The 16,758-nt window shown below is 31.4% G+C and overlaps 2 protein-coding genes across 5 annotated transcripts; one reads left to right on the top strand and one right to left on the bottom strand.

Moving 5' to 3' along the window:
• Positions 1-90: 90 nt before the first annotated feature.
• On the bottom strand, positions 91-9,164 carry LOC130452550 (stAR-related lipid transfer protein 7, mitochondrial). 2 transcript variants are annotated; one of them, XM_056791891.1, is made up of 4 exons: positions 8,264-8,688; positions 7,177-7,613; positions 5,659-6,142; positions 91-290 (listed from the first exon to the last, which is right to left on the bottom strand). In XM_056791891.1, exons 1-4 carry the CDS (start codon positions 8,682-8,684, stop codon positions 268-270), a joined length of 1,365 nt encoding a protein of 454 aa, XP_056647869.1. In that variant the 5' UTR covers positions 8,685-8,688; the 3' UTR covers positions 91-267. The 2 variants fall into 2 exon arrangements, with proteins under 2 accessions (XP_056647869.1, XP_056647868.1); XM_056791890.1 differs by lacking the exon at positions 91-290 and having other exon boundaries at positions 5,451-6,142; positions 8,264-9,164.
• On the top strand, positions 8,799-16,307 carry LOC130452549 (spermine oxidase-like). 3 transcript variants are annotated; one of them, XM_056791887.1, is made up of 7 exons: positions 8,799-8,888; positions 12,237-12,399; positions 12,497-12,797; positions 12,856-13,081; positions 15,178-15,470; positions 15,529-15,825; positions 15,934-16,304. In XM_056791887.1, exons 2-7 carry the CDS (start codon positions 12,297-12,299, stop codon positions 16,172-16,174), a joined length of 1,461 nt encoding a protein of 486 aa, XP_056647865.1. In that variant the 5' UTR covers positions 8,799-8,888; positions 12,237-12,296; the 3' UTR covers positions 16,175-16,304. The 3 variants fall into 3 exon arrangements, with proteins under 3 accessions (XP_056647865.1, XP_056647866.1, XP_056647867.1); XM_056791888.1 differs by having other exon boundaries at positions 8,817-8,963; positions 15,934-16,307; XM_056791889.1 differs by lacking the exon at positions 8,799-8,888 and adding an exon at positions 8,901-8,963 and having other exon boundaries at positions 12,288-12,399; positions 15,934-16,275.
• Positions 16,308-16,758: the final 451 nt, after the last annotated feature.

The raw sequence follows: 16,758 nt of genomic DNA, 5'->3' as shown, positions 1-16,758 counted from the left end.
TATAGGTGATCTGTAGCTTTGAGACCTCAAGTGGACAAAACACCACAATTTTCTTTACATTACAGGATAGATAAACTAATAAATCACTTATAATATCACAGACTATATGGTTTATTCTCATTTTATATTCACAAAAATATATTTGATAAATTTGTAAATAATTTGTTGTACTTCTACAAGTTGGGGTAACAATAAACTAGTACCCTCATTCTTCTAGTCAAGTAGTACTGATTTTGGAACTTCTTCAACCTCTTTGATTACATATTGTTACCTGTTATGTTTGAGAGGATCTGAAAATAAAACTTTAATTTAGATTGAGCCTGTAAGGACTTGATTATAACAATAATGAAGGGAGGAAATCTCAACATATGTAGTAATTACAGAGGTATTAGTTTGCTTAATACAGTATATAAAATAATAACAACATTATAATGATAGACTGAAAAAGGTAGTGAAACCAGAAATAGGGAATTATCAAAAAGGTTTTATACAAGGAAAATCAATACATACTATAAAACAAGTTATCGAAAAAAACTATGAGCACAACATTCATTTGCCAATGCTCTTCATAGACTTCAAACAAGCATTCGACAATCTGAAAAGGAGGACGATTATAAAGGACATGGAAAAACTACAAGTATCCCAAAAGTTGATATGATTGGTGAAAATAACTATGCTAAATTCTAGGGCAAGGGTAACATGGACCCTCTATCCTCTGAGGAATTTGAAATAAATGCGGGGGTATGGCAGGTATTGTTTAACATTGTAGTTGAAGGCATAATATCGATGGAAGTATCATTAATAAATCAATACAAGTAATAGCATATGCTGATGGTTTAACTCTATTAGCAAGAGACCGAAAGAGTCTAGAGAACACATTAGAGAAAATTGTAAGAAAGGCAGGAAAAATAGGATTGAAAATAAATCAGAAAAAGACAAAATATATGGAAATTGAGATATAGGGCATGTAATAAGTACAGAATTATAATGCATAGCAATAGAATTAGCAGAGCAACCAAGTCTACAGGACTGCGATAAAACAATGAGACTAACAAATATGGACAAAGAACAACTAAGGATATGTGAGAGGAGAATAATTAGGAAAAATCATGGACCAGAGCTATGAAATCAAGAATATATTAGAAAATAAGGATATAGTAAATACACAGCAAAAATAATACAATGGTACGGACACATTAAAAGAATGGAAAAACTTACAGGGTACAAGGAAAATCACAGAATGGAGACCGAACGAGAAAAGATTGCCTGGTAGACCAAAAAATATATGGGAAGATCAGATTGTGCAAGATATGCAAAATCAGGGAGTACGTGACTAGAACAAACAGATGCAAGACAGAAAGAAATTGAGAACAATGGTCGATGCTTCAAAAATATGTGTTAAGCTGTAATTAAATAGGGATAAAATACAGGGTCAAAAGAGCTTAATTTCAGCGGCTACAATTCTCAATAGAATGTATAGCCTTGTATATATATAAGGATTAAAATCCATAGGAGAATTTTTTCATGAATTGAAAATATTTATTGAATGCATTGAATTGTTTTAATTGTATTTTTTTTGAAATAATGAAAGTGGTCAGTAAGATTATGAATTTAGTTTTAAAAATTAAATCAAAATTATAACAATGTTGTCCAATAGAAAACATAATTTGGAACATTAGTGAGATTTACTGATAAAATGATTTCTATTTCTTGGCAAATATTCAGATTCAATTATTGCACAATGTACCTTAAGCATTTTAGGGTACTGTTTGGGGGGATAGTTTGTCCGTTAATGTGTAGCTGCGATTGCAATGAGCTGCTTTTCCTAGCTATACGTCTGAGTAACAAGTACTCTGTTTTGAGGCATTTATAGTTAATTGTTTTGAAAATATGGTAAAATTTTGTTGTTTTACTGTTTGGATGACTTTAAGTGCGTGATAGGGATGTTTCACCGATGCTACAAAACAAGTATAGTCAGCTTACACGGCTGTTAAGATTTGTTGGGAAATGGGTTGGTCATATGTAAAAAGAGAATACAACAAAGGTGATAAAACTGAACCTTGCGGAACTCCAGCATTTATGGGGTATGGTACCGCCATACTTTCGTAAGATTTTCAGTTGTTCAAAATTCTGAACAAATTCTGTTTCCAAATCATTAGGGTAATTTTTTTCCAGGAAACTAACTTTCCATTAGAACAACTCACTCCATTTGATGAAAAATTAGAATTTTTCACTAAATCCATTATAGGCCAATAAACTAACTCGGATTTAAGTCAATTTCTGACAACGACAAAGTAAAATTATGAAGTAATCATTCGCTGCCATTCCAATATCTCCATCCGGTGTTTAATAAAACCTTCTTTTTGGTTGTGTCTTTCCATATCTCTAGCATTTTCTTTATATACGCTTCATTCCATAGTCTTCTTCGAAATACTTGAATTTTTCTTGTACAGCTATAGAAAACTACTTAAGATCCGAAACGGTGATCAAAACTCGTTTTCATATAAACAATTTTTGTTTTAAATTTTAAAAATTTAGCCCTAGGCTACATCGCACTCAGTCTGTTGGTGAATCCTCCACTGAATTATCGTATATCTTCACGTTGCAATAAAAAGAAATCTAGTGGACTTAAGTCAGGACTTTGTGGAGGCTAGATTATATCAGAAAACCAGATATATGTGAGAAACTATATTCCTCACTTTAATTTGCAATACATTATCCCAATCATAAGGGTTTTTTGGATACTCTAATCCGGATTCAGGTAGATCATCTACCAGCTGATTGTGGATATTAACTCAAAACGAGATTTAGATTACAGTTTTCGACCGTCCTGTTCAATTTTCGGTGAAAATTTCATATTCAAAACACGACATGCAAGAACTTTTAATTGTTATTAGGTATATTCTATGTATTTAATAATTGCCATCGAGCAGCTATCGACGATTTACCCCCTTACACGGATTTTGTACAAATACTAATAAACCTTTTTTCATGCTGAAATGCCAAAAATTGCAATATCCATCAACCTCGTAACCTATAAATGACGCTGCTCATGAGAAGTAATAAACTGGTACTGCACGATACGTCCAACTTTTACGCCAAAATTCACATACCAACGTAGGGTGAACATTGGACATTTGCTGGAACCTTATCTAAACTTACCTAAAGAAATGAAAACGTAGCAAATTAGTGATGAACGGCAAACAACAGATAAAAATTCTTCAAAAATAAACTGGTTGATACTGGTAACTTAGGTTTTTCATAGTTCCAACTTCGTTCCAATGTTTGGTACTCCTTTGACTCGAGTCAAAAAAAACCGACTTTCCATATCCAACGTTGGAAGCAAAATATTCGTCGAATAACATGCGCACTATGACCGCACGTTGAGTCCAATCATACCAGCGTCCGACATTGGACGCAATAATTGTTCTAAAAACCATAGACAACGAAACAACCCATCACGATCACATTTACCCACTGGTCTACCACACTACGATTCAAATAACTAGATTATAGTTTCCAAAAAATCTATAGCCATCTCACCAATGTCAGTTCTCAATAGATAAATATTAACCCTCATAATACACACTCCGCACAAAAGTATTGCGTAGCCTACAAAAATGGCAACATTGGTTACAAAATCAGAGATAGTGAAATTTTTTTATTATTATTTATACTATTAGAATCTAACAAAAATACGAAAAAGAAATATCGATTAGTAGCTCACATTACTCCTCAACTGACCAGTTTACACTTGCAGTTTCGCACGAAAATATGCGAACTGGAACTTTCAATATTGGGGTAATGTAATTTTTACGGGCGAGTCCGGATTTTGTTTATGTACTTCAAATCGGATACAACCGATTTATAAAAGAGAGTGCTGTACGTCTACTTCCCGTGCACGCAACGTTCCATAAATTCCATCATACTGTGCGTCTCACGTTCGAAACATTAGCAATACTGGGGTGGAAGATACTAGAGCATCCCCCCACAGTCCGGACTTATCTCTACCATATGTTTGGACTACTGAAAGAAGCCTTCGGAGGTTAAAAATTCAACACAGAGTTGCCAGAGAAATTTTTCAATACCGGCCTGTGTAACTAATGATGGAAATTAACTAACTTTGAATATTTTTGATAATAAATAATTGTGTCACTGCGTTTATCTCTGACCTCCTAGCAATTACAACTTTAGTCTCGCAAGAAGTCCGTAGATGACCGTAACCCCATTAAAGACTTGTTCAATGAAATAAATAATCTTCCTCTAAAACTGACAAAATATAAAATCATACAGCTTAAGATTCAATAAGAAACAGGATTTTTAATATGCCCCAAAGAAGTCACGACAGTAATCAGAGCAAAGGGAGGCAATTGAATAGAGTAGGTAATGATTTTTTTTCAATTCATAAATAAACATTTTTTATTTATTATATTTTCATTAATATGCTTCAAACATTTGATAAATTTCAATATCAATACATTAAGTTACTACAAAATATATTTTTTCATCAATTGGTGTCACTTATCACCAACTATTTTTTGGCGCAAGGTATATACATACAAGCTAGGTTAAGTTATAGCGAACGATTAGTACACAGCACCTCGCCTATGCGGATGGCACGAACTTTTTACTTCTTATACACAAAATGTCTATAATTATAACCATAATTTCCTCAGAGACCAGCTATATGAGGACCTGGTGGAGTTTGGAATCCCAAAGAAGATGGTGTATATGGTCAAAATGACAACCATGAACGCCTCTGGCAGTGTGTAGGTATCGGGGTCTCTAGGTACAGTTTTTACCGCGAACACAAGCTTATGTCAGGGAGTCCCATTAGTGACAACACTGTTCATTATAGCACGACCACTCCGACTCTTTCAGAAGTGGTTGAGGAGTTGAAGCAAGAGGATTCGAAATCAATGAACAGAAAGCCATGAGAACCTCAAGGAGAACACCGACCTTCAAACCACGTTCCAGAGAACATCACTTTCTTGTATGCCACCAATGACGCCAACAAGAAGGCCGATTTTGAACTACTAGGTCCATAAGATCCTACGTAAGATTTTTCGCCCTGTTTGCGATCCGGAGGAATGTTGAACTGAGACAGATGTATAGCGAACCAGATTTGGCGCCGTTCATCTGAGGTGGCTAGGACACGCAGAAAGGATACCTTCTGATCGATACCCATATGGAGTTCGCAACTATGAGAAAGACCTCGCGTTCGCAAGTTGGAAGACCTGATCCAGCTAGGGCTTCGACATTGGAAGCGCCATGCTCAGGACAGAAAGGATTGGCTGTCGATTGTTGAGAGGGTCCTGTGTCTCAAAGAACCGTAGCGCCGGTAAAGGAAAGAAAGAATTATTAGTATGTTTATTTACAATATTACACATAATCTGAAAATACGGATTACCAACACTACTTTTGATGGAAGGGAAAAGAAAATAGATAGAAACAATTGATTATTTAATAATCATAAATATATACATACACTGGTATAAATTTTGTTATTAAACAATTATTTACAGTCTTAAACATCAACTAAATTAGCTTTCAACTACTGAAAAAAATAATACAGAGGTTGTAAATATTTAAAACGGTTACCGTGATTATTTGTATGGACTCCACAAACATCAGAACTACTAATATCTTTATTATTACCTGAGCGTTTGTCCTTGACAGTATCCTGTGTCAATGTGCGATTGGAATTCCTTAATAATGAGCAATAATCAAGTTTATCTTTTTGCCTTTGTGCTTCAGCTGCCCTTTCTGCTTCTATAATTTCCTTGCAAGCTTTGCTGGTACCTTCACGCAAACAAAACTCTTTGTAATGTTTGGTGGCTTCCCTTAATTTATCGAGAAAATCTGGCATGGCACGCATGGCAACCCATGTCGTTACCGATGATGGTATACTAACACCAGGATTGTCGTAATAAGTAAGGGTAAATTCAATTCCGGGTTTCTTCATATCTCCATCGTGAGGTCTTATTACCATGCACGACCAATAATCATCTATCCGATATTTATCTGGGTATTTGGGAAATTTCGGATATTCAGTACTTTTATTGAGGATGAATATGTATTTTGATTCTTCATCAATTAGATAACGTCTATTGAAGACATAATCTCTATTTACAAACAATCTCTGAAATAAAAATTGATGGATTGATTAAGTAAGTACACCAATAGATAACACTAATAAGAAAACAAATATGGATAAAAATGAATTTTTTGTTTAAATTAATTGAAACTAATTTGGAGATTGATACTAAAAATTATTAGATGATATAACTTCTTATCCACTAGATGACACATCATTATTCTTGTTTCAATAATTAGAAACTTGTGTCAACATTTTCAATTTCTCTAACAGGTAATGAAATTTTACAAACATAGGTAATTCCTTTCCCAAGAATTAAAATTTCTGGATGAGGAGTTTTTTCAATAATCAGGCCAAAAGTTATTGAAGATTCATCAATCGAAACAAATTCTTTTCCTACAGACTTGAGATCCCTGACTTGATGAGTTTCTCTTGAACGATGCACAGATACATAAACTGCCCGTTTTCGTTTTATGTTTTATCTATGTATTTTTATTAATTTAGTGTTATCACTTATTTTTATTCTATTTCTTTAATCTGTATATACTTCTCATAAATGTATTATCAAATATTTGCAGCTTACTTTTTGTAATTTTTATTTCAAAACTACCTTATTGCTTTATTTATATAAAATTCAACTGATGTATATTATATGAACCAAAAATATTTGTCATTTTTTTAATTTATTATATCACAAGTCTTGTGTTAGATTAATTAATACAATAATTAATTAAGTGATTAATAAGTTTCTGTAATTGATCTAATAATTATCATGAACTGTCTTATGTGCTAATTAACAAAAAAAAGTGGGATGAGGTAAATAATGCCTTAAAATATTGAGTTAGTTCACAAAAAAGAAGAGAAATTCCCATATCCATCTGTGAGATGGATGTTCCTCAAAAGCAAAAAAAATCATGTTCCGCCTGAAAAGTTAACAAAGAAGGCTCAAACTACTAAAATTTATTAAAATTCTTAAATTTAAATCAACCTGTGAGATTGAAAATTTGAGGATTAAATTTTAAAAAGTCTATTAACTTAGATTTTACCAACAATAATACAAAATAAACACAAATACTTACAGGCCACAACAATTCCCAGTATATAATGTCACTATTAGAACTTTCATCAGTTTCTCCATGTTCAAGAACAACAGCACTAGTATCCCAACTCCTCCTGTAGTCAATATCAATCTGTACATTTAGAAAGTCTTCTGCTGAAACATCATTATAAGTTCCGAACATTTTATACTCATATTGCCCAGATCCTGATGGATGAAGTCTTCTCCAAATAACTAGATCTGGCTTGACAATAAATAGAGCCCAATCTTCATAAGTTTTTGGTGTTTTCATAGTACCACAAGCGCATACTTTCATATCATCTACATCTTTTTGAGAAGGATCACATGCTAAACATATTGTATTTTCCTTTAGTACATTTATATAATCAAATTCCTGTTCATTCTTTTTTATTTCCTCGTCTGTTATTCTATATTTTTCCCAATTATAAGCCGATATGCCTTAAAAATATTTTTTTTGTTTCTAAATCGTCTTGATTTTAGGTCTATTCTTTTAAAAAGTTAGTATTTTTCATAAATTTTGAAAAACAGATAAAAATTTGACGTTTCCACTACTTTTAGTCTTTATCAAAATATTTACAATGATAATTTGTATATTTATATTAATAAATAGATCACCTACATCATGAATGTCAAAATAACAAGAAAAATTCATTTTTCCGTAGTTTTTACATCTCCAAAATATGTAGTAGCCATCAATTGAATTATTTGAGGTTGTATTAGAATCTACAAAATACAGCTAAAAATTTTACTTAAATTATTCAAGTCTTTTTTATCATTTATAGCTTTTTCGTTCTTATGAATGTGAACCATTTATAAAAATTCTCTTTTTTATAAATTATATTCCATTCCCTGAATTTTATAATTGAATTTATAAATCAAGAATTTTTATCTGTCTTGAAAATTATAAAAAAACTAATTTTAAAACAGAAGAGACCTAAAATCAAGATGATTTAGAAACAAACATTTATAAAATTCTAAGAAATTAAAAAAAATATATTATAATACATATTAATCAAGTGGATACTGCTATATTAATTCCAAAATATTGCTTTAAATATATGGATGGTTAAGTGATTTTCTCTATTTACCTACTGATCCAAATGCAAAGTCTCTAGTTCTTCTTGTCAAGTTCTGCCTCATTCTTTTCATATACTCTTTAAATGCCTTTTCTTCCCACCATTTCGAATACAAGGTAAACATCTGCTGGCATCTTCGTAATCTTTGAGCAGCAACACATTCGCAATGATGTAGCCACACCTTAATAACATTGTTTCTACCTGATCTATTACTTGGACTTTCTTCTAAAAATAACTTATAAACCTGACCCTTTCTTACAATTTCACGGATTTTATTATTTATATCTTCAATACTCTTAATGCCACTTAATTTTTCACGAAAGTTAAAACCATATTTTGTAAAAAATTGTCTCTGCACCAGATTTCTGAATACATTTTTTAGGTTAGAATTTAGCGGTAATATGGATAGTGAAAATCCTCTTCTCGGATACATTAGTTTTTAAACTTACTTAATGTTTTGATGAAGCTGATAAAAATAACAATCACGGGTTTTTGTAAAATGAAGATTGGAGATGAACGTTTAAATTTATGATAGTACTGAAATTTTGACAGACATGCTTTCTTTAATTCAGATGCATAAGGTGTTTAGACTGTTTAGTAGTATTAACTGTGTAATCAAGAGGCAGTATTGGCACTGGTAATTAAATTGAATTGTTTTCACTGGCACTGCTTTTTAAACTAAATATTCTACAAAGCGTTGATAAACATATTGGTATGCTTCTATTATTTTAACAATATTATGCAACATTTACTGAATAGTATGTTTGTTTTTATTTCGACTTTTCAAATTTTTCGTTGTAATGATAATATATCAAAAATTTAGAGAATTAAAAATAGAAAAAATATTCTACATTTTTTTAAAAATAGATATTCCATTCCTAATTTGTTGTCATTTTCACAATTGTTATTGTCCTCTCAATTTTTACTGATGTTAGAAAGAAACAAAATACCATTACACCGGGAATTTACGAAATGAACATAGCATTTAAATGTCCTTATACAGGATCGGGTTGGCTAAGCGTGCTCTTTATTATTTAGATTTTTATTGAGGAATTCTGGATATTATAGTAACTATCATAGTATGAGCTTATAAAGCATGTCGTGCGAACGGACTATCTTACAAAAGTCAAGATTAAAATCTTTTTGAATTTGAGAATAATATTGTTATGGATAACCATTAAATAATATATTAGCTAGTTCAAGTTTTCTCCTTTTCATTTGAAAAAATATATAAATTGAAATTATTGTTATATTTACAGTTTGAATTTGAATATTAAACTTAGCTTTCACTGTGAGTACCTATATTTATCATAATATTTCAACCTTGACAAATGAGTGTAAATGAGCTCGAGAATGACCCCGAAGACGTTCTGGTACCCTAAGGTATCCCAAGCACAGAACCAAATTCAGGGCCCACATGAATACAGCATAATTTGAAGCCCAATGCCACAGAAAGCATTGGTAGATCGATGTTGTTTAAATGCAATTAAAACAACAAGTCAATTGGCCAAAATATCATATTCATCATATTCCACGGTGCAATATACAGTACATGAATTCAACTCCCACTGAAAGAAACGAAAAATTCGTAAAGATTCGATGAGACTAAAGATAAAAAAAATCATATATGATTCATACAAACAAAATGTTGTCAAATTAAAATGTGTAAACCTAGTGTTTTCTTTCTATAGTTAAAATTGGCTTCATTTGGTTCTACATTCTTTAAAGAGCCAGGCCGCAAATTAAATGATGATTAGTTGCGGTAATCCCTTTTTAAAGGTTTACAGAGACCATAGGACTAGGACTATATATTCTATTGAATCAATAGAAAAGGTGTGAGCAAATTAATAATCGTTTTGTCAAAGAATTTTTCATGTTACTTTCTAAAGAAAGTAATATGTATGAGAACATAATGTGAGAATTTTCTTTTATATAGGTGCTTCACGCAGGCCTTTTAGACCCATAGCATGGCCCTTTCACTCTTTCCTATTTTTTACTTTTGTTTTCCAATCCTTAATTCCTCTCTCTTTCTCTTAGGTCTTTCATCATACGTAGCATCTTTTTCTCGGTCTTTTTTTTCTTGTTCCTCCTCGTTCTATGTCCATCATTTTTTTTTTGTTTCTCTGGCATTCTCTGTATGTGACCGTTCTATTCTTTTGGAACTTATTATTTTGCTTAGTTCTGCTTCTCCAAATAGATTCCTTATTTCATTATTTGCTCTCCTCAGTCATAAATCTCCCTCTTTTTTACCGCCTGGTATTCTAAATATTTTTCTTTCCTATATATCGTTTCACCACCGTAGCTCACTGTTGGTCTCATTAGGTTTTTTTGGATCTTATTAACGCGTCCAGTGTTTTCAACTGTTTACTTCCCCTCGTCATCCTCGCTTCTAGATTTTCTCCCTCGTTAGTGTCGTTCTTAATAACCTCTACAAGATATACATAACTTTGAACTTGTTCTAGGCTCATTGCCTTTTCTTCGTTCAGTTGTATCGACAAACTTCTCATTGCTCTTTTCCTTTGTGGTGTTGTCATTATCATGAGCTTCGATTTATCTTCGTTGACTCGAACATTCACTGTCTCTGCAATTTCTATGAAAGCTCTGCAGGCTTCCTTAATTCTAATACTATATTGAACAGCGTAATAGATAAAGAATCTTCCTGTTTTAATCCTGTGTTGGTCTAGAAACATTTTGATATTCTTTGATTTGATTTAAATTCGATTTATATGTTCCAGCATCATTTTCGTTTTAGACTTTTAAGCTTTTTTGGAATACTAAGCTCGTTCATATTGCTGAACAAATGGTTTCTGTTTACAGTATCGTAACTTTTTTGTAAATCTATGAAGACTAAGTAAATTGGCTTAACGTCTTCATACACCATTCTTTGCGTTTGAGTGAAAATGTGGTCTGTAACTGATCTTCCACATCTCAACCCGCATTGGTAGTCTCCGAACAAGTTTTCTCCATATACTCCTAAACTTTTATCCGTAGCCTGAGTCAAAGGTTTGTAGGTTGTATCTAGTAGCCCTATACCTCTGTATTCATTTATTTTTCCTTTCTTGTGTATTGATTCTATTATTGTCATTTTCCACGTTTCTGGTATTACCTTTGGTTCCCATATACTGCTTATTAAATAATATATTCTCGTGTTTAGTGCAGTTCCACCATACTTGATTAATTCTGAATCTATTTCGTCCTCTCCCGGGGAATTGCCGTTTTTTAGCTCCTGAATTGTTTTTAGTATTTCCTCCTTTGTTGGTGGCAATATATTTTTGATATTATTCCAATTTGGAGTTTTATGCTCCTCCCATCTATTATTATTTGCCCCCTCATATTTTTTATATAAATAGTGTTTTGCTCACCGTATTTTATTGTATTTTATTTCTTTATAGAAATTCCTCATTTCTTTGTTTAGAAAACTTTCTTCAATGCGTCTAATTTTGATCTTTATTTTTTTGCGTTTCTTTGCTCTACACGTCTTCATCGTTATTCTTCTTTGATCTTCATTGACAATTGTCTTAGTATTTGTTTTATTACAAGTGAGAAAGATATTGCTGAAGATATCGATGAAGTACATCCAAACCATTAATTTTTCCGTTAACAACTCAGTTCTAGGGAATGTCTTAAATATTATTTTTAATATGTAACCATATTGATGAATTGAAAGTGTTTATTCGCTATCTTTTCATATCGTCGTACAAAGTATTCTTCTTTCCACAGTTTTGTCAAATATTCAATCTAAATTTTTTAAATAAACAGAAACGGCACAGATTTTCTTTTAATAAAACTAAATATATTATAAATTTGAGTACTTTAGTCTATATTTTTTGGATGTATTCCAAGGTATTTTCAATTTTGATGAAATTTTCATTCTTTATTGAATATCAAAAATAATTTTGCGATACACCGCTGGTTTATGTATGAAATTTTTGTAGATATCAATGAAAAAAGATTAAATAAGATTAATAGGAATCTTATCTTTCAGAACAAAATCTCAAAATTCAAAAACACATTAAACACGTTTAATTCCGGCTAGGTTCACAAAATGTCGAATTCGCCGAGTGTTTTAATTATTGGGGCCGGTGTTGCGGGTATTTCTGCAGCCTGTAAACTATTGGAACATGGTATAACTAATGTCACAATATTAGGTGTGTACAATTTTTTCTCTATTATTATATAGTTTCAATTTAAAATAATGATTTTAATATTAATAATTATATATAAAAATCGCCATATATATTTTAGAAGCAAAAGATCGTATCGGAGGAAGAGTTCACTCTGTGGAATTCGACGGTAGTTACGTAGATCTTGGTGGTCAATGGGTACACGGGGAAGACGGAAATATCGTCTATGATTTAGTCAAAGATTTTGATTTATTAGGTACATCTTTGAATACGTACGAAGACAACACGTATTATTTATCAGATGGTTCTATAGTTGACAAGAATTTAAGTGATAAAATATTCGAAATTGGATATAATGTTCTATATGATGAAGAAGACGCTACTAAATATCCAGGACCATATGGAGATTATTTCATAAAACGGTGATTTATTGTATAAAAATTGATAGAAAGTTTTTTTTATGTTCTTCGTTAATCGTAGATATAATGAAAAAATACTTGAAGAATTCAAATCTGATAAAGAAATTTTGAAACTAGCGAAATATTTTGAACATTGGTTTCATAAATTTTACACTTGCTTAGATCCGGCTAAAACTTGGTTTGACATATCGACTCATGGAGCGTTGTCTGTATTTAAGCAGTGTGACGGAGATCAACAGCTTAATTGGAAAAAGAGAGGATTCAAAACTATTTTAGACGTTCTCATGGTAAGTTAGACCAATTTTTATCTTAACAATTGGTCATATAGAGGTTTCATTGATAATTGAAAATAATTTAATCTAATTTCTTGCCTAATGATTCTATTATAACGAGGCTGTAGGGTTTGGTAATTTTTTTTTTCTTAATTTTAATTGTTTTTAACTTAACGATACATTTCTGATTAAAAAAATAACTGCAGTTGAAAATGAAGTAAGAAACAAACGTAAATTTAATTAAAATATGATTAATTTGCAAATCTAATTTTTATATAATATTCAAAAATTTTGCGCGAAACACGGTTCCACAAATACAAATTTCTCACAATGATATTCCGAATGAATGTTAATCAGGATATTCCACTATCCGACGTCTTTCCGAAAAGTCCTCATCATATTTCGTATGTGGGAGGTCTTTTCTTTTATGAGTTTATCTCCAGTGGAGTTTCAATATTATCTTCGCGGTTGTTTTGTCCTCGTAAAGTGTTTGTATATCCTGCCTCAAGCAGAACCATTAAACTTCTTTACTTAGAGAATGTTTAAATTAAAAGGTCCTTCGTCTTCTCTATATATTTCCTCGATGTACAACTCGTTACTTGCTTATATGAAGTACGAAGTTACGTTATTGAGCGTGACTTCAGTCCTTGGATTTTTGGGTTTTTTATATTTTTTTATTTTGTGTCTGTGTATATGAAAATATAAATAAAAATATATATAAATTCAAAATTACTTACATCAATTAGATAGAGTGAAATGCTTTATTGTCAAAAAATTGTTACAATTTGTAGACAAAAGCTTGTAAAAACGAAAATATATTATCGAGAATTGTAATATTATAAATTTTGTATGAAATATTATCACATTATTCAAAGAAACAACATTAAAAATGACACACAAATAGTTCCGCGGGTTAGATGAAAAGTTAATAACCCACGCAAACATAAACATTAACAATGTGAGTTTTATAAAAAAAGAACTATGAAATATAAACGTAACAAAGAAAATAATGGTTTATCTACACGTTTTCGATTTAAGCGATCCATCGTATTAACGTCTTCACAGAGTATCATTGCGTCTTCTGAGCGCTCTTAAAACTGGAATAGTCACGATGTCGCCGGCTAGCATAAACAATGCCCTGAGCACTGAAAAAAATTGAGATGGGAGAAAACAAAAAACGATAAACAAGTAGAAAAATAAACAAAATACTCTGAAACTAATAAATTGTAGAAATATATTTTCCTACAATATTGAGTAGAATTTTTTCAATATTTCTTTAAAGTCATATCTGTCTATTTAATTATTTATTTATACACTAATGTCAAATGCACTAAACGAATCACTATCCACTCGATTATCCAGTAACACTTAACTATTCACTAAAGTATGCACTAACTTCAACTAAACACTTATACAATTCATTTTAATTCACCTTTTCACTTTTAACTATTCCTATTTGTTCACTATGATATAAATTAATTACTGACTCGGGCTGCTATTTATATATAACGGATTTGTCGTTAATTCGGATTCTGGAACGTCAACAAACAAAAAGGCCTTCTAAGAATTTATAATAAGAGGTCTCAAAAGATGTAAACATCTTATAAAACGAATACAAGGACTTGTCGCTTTATAACCGTCCACTAAACTTTAGGTTCTTTTAACATAATAGAACAGGGCAGGTTTCTCGGTCTATGTGAATGGACGAGTTCGTAACATCACGAATGAATTTGTAAGGAATTTGTTTTTTCAAAATCTAAAAGATGTGTATAGATAGCCATTTTAAATCAATATTATGACAGAGACAAATGACAAGAGCTTCAAAATAAAATTCTACGCCACAGTCGTGTGTACCTGTTGAACTTCTTTAGTTGTAGCATGGAGGGTTTGATTAACATAATTTAATAGGTTGTATTATACCTACTATTTCCATCAAATATAACAAGTAAATGACATGGCATACTTCCGAATAATAACCTGTAATTAAATCTTGATATTTTAACCTCAAGATTCAACAGATAAAATGTACTAATTAGTAAATAAACATCTTGTATAACTGAAGCATCAAATTCTTCATTAAAGTTAATATTTATAATCATTAATTCTTTTAGAAAAAGTTTCCAGATGAATCGAAATGTCTTCCTGTGGAAGAAAAAATCTTCCTAAAGAAAGAAGTAAATAAAATAATTTGGGACGACACTACCGAAACAAGCCCAACTGTCCGTTGTTTTGATGGTACTTCTTATAAAGCTGATCATATATTAATAACAACTTCGGTTGGAGTATTGAAAAAACTCCATAAAAGTTTATTCGAACCTCGACTTCCAGCTTATAAAGTCAACTCCATAGAACATATTTCCTTGGGAGTAGTGAACAAAATTTTATTGAAATTCCCAACTAAATGGTGAGTTGTATAGGTGATATGTCACCGATATAGAATGAGGTAAATTTTATGTCTTCAGGTGGCCTGATGATACTTTAGGGTTCAGTTTACTCTGGAATGAAACAGACAGTTTAAATTTAGTGAATGAGGTACCTGCTTTCGGACCAATTGATGAAAATAGATGCTGGCTGGAAGATGTCTTCGGATTTTATGTAATTGACAGTCATCCTAGAGTTCTATTGGGATGGGTCGTTGGCAAAATGGCATCAGAAGTTGAATATATGAGCGATGAGGATATCATTGCTTCTTGTATGTTCGTATTAAGAAAGTTCCTAGGGAAATTGTATGACATTCCAGACGCAGATGGCGTTCTAAGGTATACCATTTGCACATTCTTCATTTGAACTTTTTACGCTTTATTTTGCTTAATCCTTTTTTAGTTTTTCAAAAGTATGCGATTTTTATGGTTAATTTTCTATTATAGATCCAAATGGGGTACCGATCCACATTTTTGTGGTTCATACGTCTATGTTAGTATGGACCAAGAAAAGCATAATGCATCTGCCAAGGATTTAACTGAACCGTTAGTTTCAAAAAAATGGAATACCCCCGCATTACTATTTGCTGGAGAAGCCACCAGCGCTGAGCATTATTCAACAGTTAATGGGGCTATTGAAACAGGTTTCAGGGAAGCAGAAAGAATTATTAATCTCTATAAAAATTAAATATATGTTTAAAGTACCGATTTAATTAATTTAATGTGGATTTGGGTCAAGAAGTGAACAATTTTATTAAGTTAAAATGTTTTTTTTACATTTGTATTATTATTGAGTTTAATAGAAAAAAATAAAAATACTAGTTGTTTTCATTAATCAATAAAATATCTATTCCCTGGATAGATGCTAATATATCATTTATCACAATTAAATTGATGAAATATCAATCGAAAGAAAAAACGATATTGGTCGAAGACGGCTCTGTGCTTTTCGCTTTTAATTCTTAAGATGATAGCTTTTGACATCTGATGTAATGTGTATTGCCTAATACATATATCGCTTATTGTATTGTTTGGGATTACTGACAATTTAATAATTTAAGTAATGTTTTAAATTAGAAGTGTATCTAAATTTAACTAGAAGTGTATCCGTCGTTGTCTAGCTTTAATAAGTTCAACGAAACATTGATCATTTATATCATTTATTATAATTAAATTGATGAAATGTCAACCAAAAAAAAAAAAAGATATTGGTCGAAGACGGCTCTGTGCTTTTCGCTTTCAATTTTTAAGATGATCGCATTCGACATCTGA

The sequence above is a fragment of the Diorhabda sublineata genome, chromosome 1 (genome assembly GCF_026230105.1).
Source record: "Diorhabda sublineata isolate icDioSubl1.1 chromosome 1, icDioSubl1.1, whole genome shotgun sequence".
In the NCBI taxonomy this organism is placed as follows: domain Eukaryota; kingdom Metazoa; phylum Arthropoda; class Insecta; order Coleoptera; family Chrysomelidae; genus Diorhabda; species Diorhabda sublineata.
Note: the sequence above shows the minus strand (reverse complement) of the source record. Positions and strands in the feature narration are given on the sequence as shown.

Bases quoted from the DNA above. Each gene is read 5' to 3' on its own strand.
- LOC130452550 (XM_056791890.1), bottom strand. From the start codon at position 8,684: ATGTATCCGAGAAGAGGATTTTCACTATCCATATTACCGCTAAATTCT. The intron at 7,614-8,263 runs GTAAATAGAGAA...AATATTTTTAAG, and splicing joins CTTTGCATTTGGATCAGTAG to GCATATCGGCTTATAATTGG. The intron at 6,143-7,176 runs GTAAGTATTTGT...TTTTTATTTCAG, and splicing joins ACTGGGAATTGTTGTGGCCT to AGATTGTTTGTAAATAGAGA.
- LOC130452549 (XM_056791888.1), top strand. From the start codon at position 12,297: ATGTCGAATTCGCCGAGTGTTTTAATTATTGGGGCCGGTGTTGCGGGT. The intron at 12,400-12,496 runs GTGTGTACAATT...TATATATTTTAG, and splicing joins AACTAATGTCACAATATTAG to AAGCAAAAGATCGTATCGGA. The intron at 15,471-15,528 runs GTGAGTTGTATA...TTATGTCTTCAG, and splicing joins TTGAAATTCCCAACTAAATG to GTGGCCTGATGATACTTTAG.